This window comes from Bufo gargarizans, chromosome 2 (genome assembly GCF_014858855.1).
Source record: "Bufo gargarizans isolate SCDJY-AF-19 chromosome 2, ASM1485885v1, whole genome shotgun sequence".
NCBI classification, from domain to species: Eukaryota; Metazoa; Chordata; class Amphibia; order Anura; family Bufonidae; genus Bufo; species Bufo gargarizans.
Genome location: NC_058081.1, coordinates 586076973 through 586092835, shown reverse-complemented (window position 1 = coordinate 586092835; position 15863 = coordinate 586076973). Strand labels below are relative to the sequence as shown.

General features: G+C 45.4%; 1 protein-coding gene across 2 annotated transcripts in view; it reads left to right on the top strand.

The window, feature by feature from the left end:
• Positions 1-4681: 4681 nt before the first annotated feature.
• GPR157 (G protein-coupled receptor 157) overlaps positions 4682-15863 on the top strand; it is a 31869-nt gene continuing 20687 nt past the window's right edge. Inside the window, exons 1-2 of one of the 2 annotated variants that reach the window (XM_044281831.1) lie at positions 4682-5370; positions 6410-6810. In XM_044281831.1, coding sequence (XP_044137766.1) covers positions 5080-5370; positions 6410-6810 — 692 coding nt within the window. In that variant the 5' untranslated portion in view covers positions 4682-5079. Of the gene's footprint in view, positions 5371-6405; positions 6811-15863 lie in introns of both variants that reach the window. The other variant, XM_044281832.1, reaches the window with a different exon arrangement.

Below are 15863 nucleotides of genomic sequence, written 5' to 3'. Positions count from 1 at the left end.
GTTTGCAGATGACCTATTGCTAATGATCACTAACCCCGGAGAAGCGATGCCCCATTTTCTAGAGATCATTGGAGTAGTCTCAAACTTTAAGATAAATATGGAAAAATCTCAAGCTCTGGGAGTGTCACTTGAACCTGCACAGAAAAGACACATTATAGAATCAGCCCTATTTAAATGCCCCCCTAACGCTGTTAAATATCTGGGAATCTTGGTCCCAGCCAAACCCGAAGCTCCTCCTCCAGCTCAACTACACACCCTTGTTAGTGAAGATACAATCCTTCCTTTCTAGGACCACAATGCCTAACCTGTGCTGGCTGGGAAGAAAGAATGTTTTAACCACATATGTCCTCCCGCAAATTATGTACACTTTACGCTCTCTCCCTATATCTATTCCGGGCACCTTTCTCAATAGAATAAAGGTGATCACGGGAATGTTCCTATGGGCTAACAAAAAGGCTAGATTATCCTTCTCCCTCCTCACAAGGAAGAAGAAACAAGGGGGTATATCCCTGCCGGACCTGTCGGTATACATCCAGGCCATACATTTAGAAAGGTGGTTAGCCCTATCCAGACCCCACCCAACACCCCTTCATATATCAATATCATATATCAATATATGGAAAGAGCTCTGCTAGGGAGGAACAGAGAACATCTCCTCTGAAGTCACAATACCATACCTAATAGGCAAGAGGTGGTTAGTGAACTCACAAGATGCACTATTAGACACTGCAATACATCGTCAGCACTAAAAATGGGTTGCAAACGTCTCACTCCCCTAATGCCTCTTCCAATGCTGCCACATGTGCTCTCAGATCACTTCGTTACTAGGTCGGAAGCATGGACAGCTGTCCTTGAACGTAGATTGGGTGATCTTGCTCGGCTGACGGCGAATTCAGATTATTATACCAACCTCACTGGTGGTCCTTTACCTGAAAAATGGGTGATACAGAAATTGGATTTTGAGAGCACATGTGCTAAGTTCAAAAAATACAAATATCTGCCTTTATCTGACCCTACTTGGTTGGAAAACTATGTGCTGTTACCCTCCTCTCCTACAAAGTGCATATCCTTGATATAGAAGCAGTTACTGACTGGTCGAGATCAGCAGACCCCGGCATACCTGAGGGAATGGGAGAAAGAACTAAACATCACACTGGATGGACCTAGTAGAGCGTTTGTTTTATCCCATTCACATATTTTTTTTTAGATGCATTAAAGTTCAGGAAAACTCTGTGAAGGTACTCACTAGGTGGTACCGTACCCCAGACCTCCTTTACAGGATCAATCTGATTTCATCTGATAAATGCTGGCGTTGTTCCAATGGGGTGGGCAACATCTCTCATATTTGGTGGTATTGCCCGACATTGAAACACTTCTGGAGTGAGGTTGAGGCCATCAACAAAATCTGCCATTCCCAACTGGAACTCTCAGCCCCGCTGGTATTGATGTGGTTGCCCAAGAAGGACTTTAGACCAAATAAATCCTCTCTCACTACACATATGATCACAGCAGCAAAACTCCTTACCAGGAAAGGTTAAAAGACCTTAATATGTATAGCTTGGAAGAAAGAAGAGACCGAGGGGATATGATAGAAACTTTTAAATACATAAAGGGAATCAACTCGGTAAAGGAGGAGAGCATATTTAAAAGAAGAAAAACTACCACAAGAGGACACAGTTTTAAATTAGAGGGGCAAAGGTTTAAAAGTAATATAAGGAAGTATTACTTTACTGAGAGAGTAGTGGATGCATGGAATAGCCTTCCTGCAGAAGTGGTAGCGGCAAATACAGTGGAGGAGTTTAAGCATGCATGGGATAGGCATAAGGCTATCCTTCATATAAGATAGGGCCAGGGACTATTCATAGGATTCAGATATATTGGGCAGACTAGATGGGCCAAATGGTTCTTATCTGCCGACACATTCTATGTTTCTATGTTTCTATGTTAACCCAATTTAGTGGAGAGAGACAGATCCCCCCACCATAAACATGTGGTATGAAAAAATGAATTTCCTATGCCGTATGGAAGAATTAGCGGGCTGGGAAAACAAAAAAGGAGTAAATTCCTAAAAACATGGCAGTCTTGGCTCTCGCACATGACAGAATGATATGCGTCAGCAAACAGGTTGACTGTGACATAGCATCTAGAGGTCTACATACACCATCGGGTACTGAGAACAATGGCCCTGACATTTACATCCACTCACCAGAACCAGAGAGTTAGTCAAATAGAAGCAACAGAACACTAATCCAGACAGACACGTGTTTAGGTTGACACTTGTCTTTGTTTCATTGTTTTATGCTTTTCTTGTAAATATGGTGAAGGCCCAGTCGATCCATGGCGAGCTTAAGGCTGGGTTCACACCTGAGCGTTTTACAGCGCGTTCCTACGCGCTGTAAAACGCTCAACAAGGAGAAACCAATGCTTCCCTATGGGAATGGTTCTCACCTGGGCGTTTTACAGCTCGTACGATCGCGCTGTAAAATGCCAGACGCCCCAAGAGGTACATGAGCTTCTTTAGGGCGTCTTGTCGCGCGTTCCCGTACATAGACTTTCGGGAATGCGCAACAATGGGCGTTCGCTTGTCTCTGTATGCGCGATTGCAAACGCTGGTACAATCGCGCATACAGAGCGCTCCTTTCAGAACACTCAGGTGTGAACCCAGCGTAATAGTAAACGCATAACAAGGGTAACGGTTATTTTATGCGTGTTGTGTAGGGTAATGTGACCCCAGATTACCATACACTGCTACCTTCTGGTAGAACTGTATTCAACATCTACAGTTTTATCGCCGAGCTTATAACCATATAGCCGTTAAGTCGGAGGTAACTCTTTACTCAATATCTTCCATTACTTTATACTCCGATATACATTGATGTGATGTAGTATGTTTTGTTATACTTTAAATGACAAAAATAAAGATTTTATAAAAAAAGAAATATCTCACGTTGCATGTAATGAGTCTATCTCATATCTTAGTTTCACCTTTTAAGTTGTATTACTGAAATAAATGAACTTTGCACGATATTCAAATTTTTGGAGTTTCACCTGTATAGATATTGACTTGGAAAATTAAAAATAACATCACCAAAAATTCTTTAAAAATATGTTACACATAAAAACATTGTTTAAATAATAGGTCATTTTCTGATGACACATTTCCTTTAGGCCTCCTGCACACGAACGTGTGCTCCCCGTGGCCATGCTGCGGCCCGCAATGCACCAACACCGACCATGTGGCAGCCGCAGCGGATCGCGGACCCATTCACTTTAATGAGTCTGTGATCCTTCCATTCCGCAAAAAGATAGGACATGTTTTTGTGAAATGGAAGTACGTGACGAAACCCCACGGAAGCACTCCGTAGTGCTTCCGAAGGGTTCCGTTCCGTGCTTCCGTTCCGCATCTCCGGATTTGCGGACCCATCTTCATCAGTCCCATAGACTTGAAATGGAGCAGCAACGCATATGCTCAAAATTCAGGCAGGACACACGGGACTCCCTTACGATTGGTGTGTGTGTGGATCCCATCCCTAGCAATCGGACACCTATCAATGGGAGGGGTGAAAAGTGGCGATAGTGAGACAACCCTTTTAAATGAAAACATGACTCGCCTCTGTAATAGCGCCACCATAGAGGGTCATGAAGCCTCAAATGTTCCTGCCTATGCCTCTGATTTCGTATTGTGGCACGCAGGGGACATCTTTCGCCCCATGTAGCCTATAGTGCAGGGGAGCCGTGCAGGCTGCGGGCCATGTGCATGAGCCTCTAGTACAGGACCGTGTAAACCACGTACTTATTTATAATGTTCATATACAGATAAGGTTTTGTAAAATAAATTGTATCCCGGGATAAGAATATGATGTGGGTACCAACGGCGGATACTACAACGTGGACTATTATATTCCGGAGGCAGTGCAGTTCTTCATTGAGTGAATGATGCAAAGCTGCAATACCAGACACAGCCAATAGACATGAGGGCGCAATTTTTTTGCAAAAAAACCCCACAAAAAAAAAAAAACAGAGCCTTAGGGCTCATGCACACGAATGTATTGTTTTTCCATTCAGTTTTTTTTACAGGTTCGTATGCGGAACCATTGATTTCAGTGGGTCCACAAAAAAACTGAAATGACTCTGTGTGCAATCTGTATCCTTATGTCGGCATGTCCGTTCCGCAAAAAAATAGAACATCTCCTATTCTTGTCCGTTTTGCAGACAAGGGCAGGCATTGTTACAATGGATCTGCAAAAAAATGGATGCAATATGGATGTCATCCGTTTTTTTCGTGGACTGCAAAATACATACTGTCGTGTGCATGAGCCCTTAGGCGTTTTGAGGTCCGCAAATTGCTGATCCGCAAAGAAAACGGATGACGTCCGTATGGCATCCATTTTTTTTGTGGATCCATTGTAACAATGCCTGCCCTTGTCTGCAAAACGGACAAGAATAGGACTTGTTCTATTTTTTTTGCGGGGTTACGGAAGGGACATAGGGATGCGGACAGCACACGGAGTGCTGCTCACGTTCTTTTGCATAGTCTTAGGCTTCATGCACACAAACGTATTTCTTTCCGTTCCGTTTTTTTTTGCCGACCGTTTACGGAACCATTCATTTTAATGGGTCCGCCCAAAAACCCTTCCGTGTCTGTGTGTCCGTATTTCTGTTCCGCCAAAAAATAGAACATGTCTATTATTGTCTGCATTACGGACAAGGATAGGACGGTTCTATTAGGGGCCAGCTGTTCCGTTTCGCTAAATACAGAAGGCACGCGAAGGTCATCCGTATTTTTTCGTGGATCCTTTTTTTTGCGTGTGCATGAGGCCTTTATTCTTATCTTGTAGGAAAACCTCCTCATGTTACTATCTTGCATCAAGCACGGACATAGCATTGATGCAACCCTAGCTTTGTTATACAGTTACTCTTTTCCTCCACAAGCAGATAACCTTGGGGTCACAGCCAGGCAGAACTACAACTCCCATCATGTCTTTACCAGTAGAAACGTCCTGTCCTATTACAACTGGAGCTACTCAGGGTCACAGCGAATCATAGTGGCGACTGGATGGAAGTGCACGGAGCCGTCAGATGCTGGGAGATCTCTGTCCCAATCCACCGATAGCGATTCTGTATCACAGCGCCCCCTGGCGGCTACAGGCAGTGCACCGCTCTGCCAGTGAAAAGAGAAGTTTCGCAGATTACACCGGAGCTCTCCTGATCCCGCGGCGGCTCCTGCCATTCCTCCCGGCTGTGCAGACGTTTCCTGCCCTCTCCGGATGTCCCGGGCCGAGGCTCCTCCCTGTACACGGCTGGACGGGAGCCACTGAGGGTGCGGGCTCCTGGAAGGGGTTCCGGGCTGAGGACAGCCGCTCCGGGCAGGTCTGTAGTGCTAGATACACAGCTGACAGCTCTGCTGCTCACACTGCAGTGTATCTAAGCTATGTCTGTATCGCAGGGTGTATCACAAGCTGGCTACTGACTCATGTCCCTGACAAGTGATAAAGGAGCTTCCAAACAGGCTTTGCCCTTTTACATGGGACTGTAAACTTCTGATTGGGACTGTTGCCCTTTTACATGGGACTGTTGCCCTTTTACATGGGACTGTTGCCCGTTATGCAGGACTGGACAGTTGCCCATTTACATGGGACGGTTGCCCTTTAGTCCTCTGGTTACCTACATTTGCTATATGCATATGGCCGTCCACAGAAGTTTTCCCCCATCAGACAAGTGCTGTTTTATTGCTCCATTATCAGAGCACACGCAGAGGTATTTACATAGTCACACGTGAGAACACGCTCCGCTGTGGGAGCAGAAGCTGGTGGCCATTATGTCAGTAAACTTCATGTCTGCAACGCTGTATGTTGTTAAACTGCATGTCTGAGATGTTTGTCGATAAACTATGTGTCTTTCACGTCGTATGTCAGTAGGTTGCATGTATCTGACGGGTACATGTCGGTAAGCTGCATGTCTATAACTGGTATATGTTGATAAGGGGCGTGTATATCATGTGTGTATGTCAGTAAGCTGCACGTCTGAGACGCCAGGTGACGGTAAGCTGCACGTCTGAGACGCCAGGTGACGGTAAGCTGCACGTCTGAGACGCCAGGTGACGGTAAGCTGCACGTCTGAGACGCCAGGTGACGGTAAGCTGCACGTCTGAGACGCCAGGTGACGGTAAGCTGCACGTCTGAGACGCCAGGTGACGGTAAGCTGCACGTCTGAGACGCCAGGTGACGGTAAGCTGCACGTCTGAGACGCCAGGTGACGGTAAGCTGCACGTCTGAGACGTCAGGTGACGGTAAGCTGCACGTCTGTGATACATAGTGGCTGTGCGTACATGTTCTTATTCAGGTGAGGACAGATGTGCGGTGAGATGTCCGCTCCCTTCTGCAGTGACTGATGTTTTTTTTCTAGATAGGCTTTGGTGACATTCCCAATGGCTTGGTTGGAGGATCCTCAGGAGAAGCTGTACCTGTCTGAGCAGGTGATCGTCCTCCTGTCCTGCGCTCTCTCTTTCCTGGGATCTCTACTCATCATCTGCACCCACGTTCGTTGGCCAGAGCTCCGGAGCCGCCCTCGCCAGCTTCTTCTCTTCTTGTCAGTGGCGGACTTATTATCGGCCGCCTCCTACTTCTATGGAGTCCTGCGAGACTTCCAGAGCACAAGCTGGGACTGCGTTGCCCAGGGGGCTGTCTCCACCTTTTCCAATACCAGCTCGTTCTTCTGGACTATGGCGGTGGCCCTGTACCTGTATATCACTATAGTACAGTCCCAGCAGAGCCTCGCCGAGCACATGGTCTACTGGTTCCATCTAATCAGGTTAGTAGAGGGACTGAAAGGTGCCAAAATCTAAGAACGTCATAGTTAACCTCTATGGGTTATTATAATTAATATCGGCCACCATTCTGGAGCAGCCTGCCCGAATGATCTGGAGTTGAGGTATGTACGGTAAAATCTGTATACAGCGATTCCAGAAAAAAATGGCGGACAGTGTGGCTCGCCTTTATGTCCAATGCGGTCTTTGTTGGATTGCAGATCACAAGGGCCCATGCACATGACCGTGATCGGCCGGGAAACGTGGTCCGTGTGCCAGGCCGACCGCGGCTGCCCTGACCCAAGATTACTATTTCATAGTTCCTATCTGATAGCGGGGCTATGGCGGTGTATTCACATGATTATATGATTACGCTGCTATACCTCCGCGATCAATTTATTATGGTAGTCAGTTCTGGTCAGGAAAGCCGCGGTCGGGCCTACACACGGACAAGGTTGTGTGCCCGAGCCCTAAATCTCACCAAATGTTCTTGACATGCCCAAGGTGAAGGCAGGTGGTCAGCCATTGTCTGCTAAGCTTCTTTTTAGCGCTTGAAGTTCTGCTGTCAGGTTTGCTGACAGTTTCCACATCTTTTTTTACATACTCTACTACATTTTGGGTAACTGTTGTGTTTTGAGCCATTTTATGCTCTGTATAAGCAGTGGATAATGCGCTAATTTAGAAAAGGATTGGCTGCCATGAATATACAGGTAGGTTAATTGTTATTATTGACAAGGGATCATCAGACAGATTAGGGTACAACCACGTGGCGCACCGCGGCAGACTCAAAATAAAAAGGTTATCCCATGATTAACGAATAAATGAAAATCAGACATCATACAGTACATGACAGTCTCTTTCTAAGAATGCTGGACCAGCCCTGTACCTCACATGGATCCAGAGATCTCCCCATTGATTGCTCTAATTATTCTGCTGAAGCTGTTCTTCAAGCTGGCAGCTCAGGGGATGTGTCCTTTCTGCTGCAGCTCCCTCCCTGTAACTGTCAAAGCTTCTAAAAGAAGATATGGCTGGTGGCATTTGAAGGATGGTACTGTGCCAGCAAACAAATATGACTTTGGGCTAAACCTACAGTAAACTGCGTTGTCCTGGCAGTTCCCTGGTATTAATCCCGTACAAGGATCTTGATTTTGCCGCAGGGAACCAACCAGTCTGCTACCTCCTGGAGTACTCCTCGTGTAAATGGCAGCTAACCCATGGGGTCAGAGACACCAGTGCAAAGCACCAAGGGATCAGGCAAAAAGTGTAGTCTGAATACAGTCCAGGATCAGGGCAGGCTGAGTATGTTCATAATCCAAGTAGCAATTCTAAGTTCTGGGCAGGCTGCAAGGAAGAGTCGATATTCTGGCCGGGTACAGTACACGGGTAGTCAGACAGGAGATTTCACCATTACTGGTTACCAGAGACTAGCAAAGCTTGGGAGAGGAGGTGAAACCGCAGCAAAAAGACTTTATGTACCCGAATTGCGGACTATAAACAGGCGGTCTGCAATATATAGGCACTGGCCGTGTGCACTCCCTATCACGGATGTGGACACGTTGACTTGAATGTCTCCACATCCTCTTGATACGACCGAAGATAGGACTTCACCTATGTTTTTGCAGAGCAGAGGCACGAATTGGAAGGCCACAGAAGCACTATGAAGCGTTTCTGTGGGATTTCGGACCGTGCCTCTGTACCGCCAAAAAATAGAACATGTCCTGTTTTTTTTGCGGTGTGGACCGTTTCTTGCGGATTGCAAAACCATACAAGTAAATGGGTCCGCAGGATGGAGTGCACACGGCCAGTGCCCATATATTGCAATATGGGCACGGTGCCTTTATGGTTGTGTAAATTAGCCCTAAATCTGTGGCAGCAGATCTGCAGTGTTTGTCAAGTGTGAACAAACCCTTAAAGGGGTTGTCCAGTGTTCTCATATCGATGACCTATCCTCAATATCAGATCGGTGGGGGTCTGACTCCGGAGCAGTGTAAACATAGCTGATCATTACACTGCCCCGCGAGCAGGTGAACAGTGAAAGGAACGCAGCGCTCGCAGGAGCCCTGTATTCACTTCAAGCAGCTGATCGGCGGTGGTGGTGGTAGTCAGACTCCCGCCAATCTGATATTGATAACCTGAGGTTAGGTGATCAATATGAGAAAACCAGTCAACCCCTTTAATTATATTATTGGAATTAATTCTTTACAGGATTTACAATAGAAGCTGAAGCCCTTTGCATGTGAATGGCGCCCCCTGTCTGCACGTCTTCAAGTGAGCAGCAGGAAATCTCCCTTTCAGACATAGCTGGGGATCAGTGATTTTTCTCAGTAGAGACTGGAGGAGTGAGATTTATTTTCACTCATACTAGCGGCCTGTGGCATGCTGGCGATTGTGATACTGCTAGACATCTAGGTATACTTTGCTGGTAGCTTTCCGAGCATGTTAGGAGTTGTAGTATCACAATGTCTGGCTTTAGCAGACATACTGCGTCAACCATCTTAACGCTAGCAATAGGCATCACTGACCTTGGTTCCTTTCCACTTTGGAGCACAATCTAAATTTCACTGAAGGCCGGGTTCACGTCACTGTTTAGTTTTCCGTTCTTCTGATCTGTCAGAAGAACAGAAAAAAATGGATGCTGTATGTTAAGCATCCGTTATGCACATTTGGTATCCGTTTTAGCCATTTCCATCTGAGATCCGCTATTTTAGACGGTAACAAAGTCCTACACATAGTATTTATTTTTTTCTGTCTAAAATAACGGATCTCGGATGGAAATGGCTAAAATGGAAGCCAAATGTGGATAACGGAGTCTTAAAATACGGGATCCGTTTTTTTTCTTGTATTTTCTGTTCTTTTGATTGGATCAGAAGCACAGAATACGAAACGGTGATGTAAACCCGGTGTAACCTACAAGTATGTCAAACATGGAGAGGACATACAAACCCTAATTGGATTTGGACTCAGAACTCCAAAGCAACCATGTTAACCACTGTGCTGACCATATCTGTGCAAATCCTGTGCCGCAGCCTTTCCGGAGTTTCATGCACTTGGTGTGGGATCAGGGTTGCTGAGGCCGTGCCGGTTAGTGGCGCCCCCTTCAGGTAACGCTCACTGTACGACCGTACAGTTGACACTTAGGAAGCCGGCGCTGCCGGACTGTGGAACATTGCGGCACGGCCCAATATCATTTACAGAAATTCTAATTGTAACCTTTCCCTTTGAGAGAGCACTCATTGATCATGAAAAATTTCGAGTTCCTTCCTCTTTCTATTCTGAAAAAGCGTTACTGAAACCAGCAGTGGTTTCTGCAGCCGAATGACAGACCTTGCCCCGTCTGTTCAGGTCCTTATAGTGGATACTGCTGGGATGATTCTACTTAATTCATCAGACCAATGTCGTGTGTAAAACAATTGTCAGCGCCAGGACTGTTCTGCTTAGAGCTCCCCCCCCCCCACCTTCATTTAGGGCTCAAGCACACAAACAGTTTCTTTCCGTGTTCGTTCCATTTAAAAAAAAAAAAACATTTGCGGACCTTATGCGGAACCATTCATTTAAAAAAAAAAAACGGAAGTTGCTCCGTGTGCATTCTGTTTCCGTATGTCCGTTCTGCAAAACAATAGAACATGTCCTAATATTGTCCCCATTGCGGACAAGGATAGGACTGTTCTATTAGGGGCCAGCTGTTCCATTCCGCAAAATACGGAAAGCACACGGACATCATCCATATTTTTTCAGATCCGTTCTTTTGCGGACCGCAAAATACATACAGCCATGTGCATAAGCCCTTAGAGTTGCACTTCCCATGCATGGCAGTGGAGCTTCCCGCAGTGAATTTAGCCACCACAATCGGTGATCAGAAGGGGCACATGTAACTCTTCATCCACTCTGCAGTACAAAGCTGTGGCCGCTAGCAGAGATCTCCTGCAAGAACAAAGGAACAGACTTGATGAAATCCAACATGCCCAATCATGCTTTTCCCCAACATCTGGTAGCCCCATACATAGTAGATAGTCGGCCAGGGGGTTCATCTGACTCACAGCTAATGTGTCTGGGCATATTCTGCAGATTTGCCTTTATCACCCAGTATTTTCTTGGACGGTGGGTATGCAGTGTCCCAGTAGATCTTCACTGGAGTTTCCCTTTAAGGGTATGTCTACACATGGCAGAAATGCTGCAGATTGTCCACAATGGATTTTCATGCAGCAAAATGTATTTAACCGCAACAAATACACGTATAACTTGACATTTCATATCTGCAGCATGTCAATTTACGCTGCGGATTTCTACTGTGGGTTTTACCCTTTGCAATGCAGAGGGTTAAATCTGTGGCAAAATCCAGAGATTTGGGCATTTCCACAAGAAATGATATCCCTTGCAAATACATTCACATGGCCAGATTTTTCAGTCTGTGTTGCATCTGTGTGTTTCTTGCCAAAAATGGTAGCTTTATGGGAAAGCTTTACCTTGGTAACAGAGACGTGAATGTACGGATATGGAGAAAAGTCACTCCAAAGCAAGGGTATATTGGGAAGTGTGGACAGGTCTAGTGCCTTATTATTTTTGTACGGTTTATAAAGTTATAGAGAACCCCTTTAATTCCTCCAGAATAATCTATGTACTCATAAAAGTGATGTCCACTCTAAACCTAGTGGTCAAGTCCCACGTGCAAGTTTTTTAGTCCTAGACCTGCACCAGATCAGGGTGGATGATAAATGTGGTGCAGGGATAGACAACTGGTTGACTTGCTTTGAGACAGAATTTTACACCAGATTTGCAGCACAATTTTAAGCCTCTCCATTTTCAAACTAGTCAGAAAAATGTGGAGAAACCCTAGTTTTTCCAATTTGCACAATTTTTTTGACAGATTGTAGTTACAGGCACATTCGTAAATAGGAACCAGTGCATCTTAGTCGTCAGTATGCACTGTAGGGTCAGGGTATGGCAGAGGTGTCAGACATGCTTACAGAGTACTGGATGGGAGAGAGACCCTTGGGGAGAAGCAGATAAAGTTGGGACAGGTCTTGTCACCTGCAGCCCGCATGTGCGACTACCTCTACCCAGAAGCGTGATGATCATAAACACTGGTACTGAGCCAATATTCTTCTCTGCTCTGGTTTCTTGTAACAGTACAGACCAGTATGAGTGTCCTCCATTACTGGTTTGCATTGTTCTGTATATCATCAGTCACATACTGTCCTCAGGTGACTGGACACCTGTCCCAGTTTTCATAGTTATACAACTCACAATGAATGTGCCTCACAGGGAGTGTGCCTCATTTTCTACAGAATGTGCCTAGTTCATCATGTCTCATAATATTTGCCTAATTGAGTGTTCCACATAGTACATCAATGTGCCTCTTAGTCATACTTATCAACTCTCCCATAATGTCTGAGAGACTTGCAGAAGAGCTGACAAATCTCCCGACTGCCCCACATACTCGCCTCTCCCCGTTCTTGCCAGAATCCTGACACCAAGAGGATAGAAGCGCAGGAACAGGGAGAGGTAAGTAGCTCAAAGGGGTTGTCCGGGATTGAGGACTTTGTTACATTAGTACAAGACAGACAAACCTATAACTTACATCCATGTCCTACCTTTTTCCACAGGCTTCTCGAGCCCCGTTTTCTTATAGGAAATTCTTCGCCGGAAGTGAACTTGTCTTAGACTCGGTGACGTACCGGGTCCCTTGCAGGAGAGCTGAAGCCTCTTTTTCCAGCTGCTCAGAGAGCCCGATGACGTCACCGGCACTGATGGGCGGGCTTTAGCACCGCTGTAGCCAGTAAAACGGCTAGGGCAGTTCTAAAGCCCGCCCATCAGAGCCGGTGACGTCACCGAACACACTGTTTAAAGGGGTTGTCTCACCAGCAAATGGCATTTATCATGTAGAGAAAGTTAATACAAGGCACTTACTAATGTATTGTAATTTTCTATATTACCTTCTTTTGCTGGCTTGATCATTTTTCCATCACTTTATACACTGCTAATTTCCAGGGGTTATGACCACCCTTACAATCCAGCAGTGGTGGTCGTGCTTGCACTCTATAGGATAAGGCACTTTTTCCTACAGTGTGCAAGCACGGCCTCAGCTGCTGGATTGCAGGGTGGTCATAAACCCTGGACAGGAGCGGTGTATAAAGTGATGGAAAAATGAATCAAGCAAGTAGAGGAGTCAACATGCGCAATCATGATATATTAGTGTCTTGCATTAACTTTTTCTACTTGATAAATGCCATTTGCTGGATTGAGACAACCTCTTTAACGTCTGGCTTAAGGTCTCTAAATCGGCACCTTGGGTCTGGTCTGGTGTATGTAAACTGGGGAAATCAGGCCTAGTGTCTGTCTACAAGGGGATCTGGTATGTGGTCTGCTGGAGGAGGTTGTGTACTTTTTGTGATTCAAAAAATTTCTATTCATCCCGTCAAATCTAATAGAACTGCTGATGGCAGCTCCAAACAGAGCCCCTGACAGATGCGTACCCTTATTTTGTCCTTGCGGGTATTCGGTTCGGACTTCTCAATACTAGGGGCTGCATGGAGTGAAAAGGTTAAGAAATGCTGGTCTAGAACAGTCCGGCCTTTGTCTGCCACTGTATATTTAGACGTCTGTTATATCATTTGTTCTAATTTGTTGACGTTTCTAATATCGTGGATTAGTAACGGTGCTGTACAGTTTAGTTGAGGAATGCTTTGAAAGCAGTCAACTTATCTTCTGTAATCGGAGTAAACAAGATTTTCATGTGACTGCGGCCGTATATTGACTACGCACAGTTGAACTTTTCCTCATCGTCCTCGGCAGCACCCAGGGTTATTTATTCTCCCACTGCTAAAGGGCAGAACATACAAAAGCAGCAAGAAAAGAGTTAACAGAACGTCTGAACTGAGTACCTAAACAGAGGCCTGGTCAGCACTCGATCCCAGAATAATGTGCTACACGGGAAGGGAGATTTAAAGGCTATGTACACCTTTGGGGACAGTTTATTATTATTGCATTTTACTCATTTTGGGCTAAAAATCATATTTTCTGTTGGTCTTTATTAAAAATATTCAGCAGCTCTGTCACAAAGGGTTAACTGTTTTAGAAGCTGGTCTTAATAAAGCCCTGGATCTGCTGAAGTTACGAGGAGGCGCAGGTCTCTATGTAACTTCGGCTGGTCCACCATCGACGGCTTCCGAGCTGTCTTAGGGCTGTTTCACATGAGCGGATGCCGCGCGTGACATCCGCTCCGTGAATGACAGCCAAGACCCGATGCGGACTGCAGAAGCACGGAGCATTAACATGACTGATAATGCTCCGTGCCTCTCTGTGATTTCGTAGTAAAGAGATCGCAGAGAGGCACGGAGCATTATCAATCATGTTAATGCTCCGTGCTTCTGCTGTCCGCATCGGGTCTTGGCTGTCATTCACGGAGCGGATGTCACGCACGGCATCCGCTCGTGTGAAACAGCCCTTACATTTAGACCATTTTCTATACCTAAAACAGGTGTAGAAAATGGTAAATGAGACAAGCCTGCCAGCCCGTCCCCGCCCATGCCCACTTTTTTGAGACCTGGTGTGACAGGCAAAGGTCACAGATTGCAGCGCAAAATACCTTTTATATAGGCGTATTTCTGTTTTAATAAATGACTCCTGTAATTCTTATTTAAAATAAGAGCTATAATAAGTGTTTATACGGTCAGAGATAAGCAGCTGTCAGATGGAAACATTAAATACTGATCCTGCTACTAGGGAATCTCAAGGCTGCACAGAGAAAGGGGCTCAATAAAAAAAAAAAAAAAGATTTTTAGCTCAAAATGAGTACAACACAATAATAAAAAAAAATTGCCCCCAAAGGTGTACATAGCCATTACTTTTTCGTTGTTTACATTTTTTTTGCTTTTGCGTTTCAGATGTATCCCTCTCCTCAGTTGGCTGTTTCAGAGGGATGGTTTTCACCAGTGGTATCGAGGTTGGTGTGAAGCTCACATGGTGCAGTAGGCTGCAATCATCTGGCCACGTCTTGCTTCAACACTGTCCACTAGTGTCTGCTGTGTAGCGGCCCTATGTGACCTAGCATCTTGTTGTCTCCAGTGCCAGTTTCTACCTCGTACGTGTTCTGTGTTTGGCGCAGTGGAGTGAGTTTACTGTAGCTGTGCCTGGCGCATGGCGCAGGTGTATATAACCTAGTCAGTTTCCATCTGCTGTCTAGGGGATGCTGTTTATCTCCCTATGCTAAGGTAGTGGGGGGCCTTCCTCTACTGTTTCTACTGCTCTACTTTGCTTAGTATTTCTATTTGATCATTCATTTTCAGATGTCCAACCTTACTCCTGAAACCTCCAATAAGAGGAAAAGAAAGTCCAAGCACAGACTGTGCATTTCTTGTTGTCAACCCCTGCCTGATGACACACTTGACCAGATGTGTACTAATTGCCAGCCTCCTGAGAAGACCAGTGTGCAGACAGAAGCTCCCAGTTTTCTGTCATGGTGTCGCTCCATTTTATTGGAATCTTTTGATGACAAAAGATCAGCCTTTAGAGCACCAAATACTAAGAAAGCATGTATGGAAGGACCCTCTCTTTTTTTCAGCTTCAAATCAACCTTTTGACCCTGCTTCTGTCTTATATATTTTTTTCTGACTCTTCCGGCTCGGATTCTGAAACTACCATAGGGGAAGAGAGATATATTTTTCACAAGGAGGACATCTCCAAGGTACTTAAAGCCGCTCAATGTACAGTAGAGGTTGAGGAAGTACTAAGAGCGGCAGGCAAAGTCTTTTATTTTTCCCTGAGTAGAAGCTAATAAGTTCCCTTCACATCCTGTAGTGAAGAAAATAATGCAAAGTGAATAGAACAGATCGCAAAAGAGGGCAATTTTGGGAGTCTTCTTTAACTCAATCTATAGAGTGAAGGAGAAATTTTGTGAGGGCTGGGTTTCCCTTTCAAAGGTTGACTTCGCTGTCACAAAGCTTTCCAGAAGATGAGTATTTCCTTTTGATGACTCTTCCCTTTTGAGAAATCCCATGTGGATAGTAAAGCAGACACTGCTCATGGAGTGTTTTCAAAAGCTGCAGGTCTAGCTAAGGCT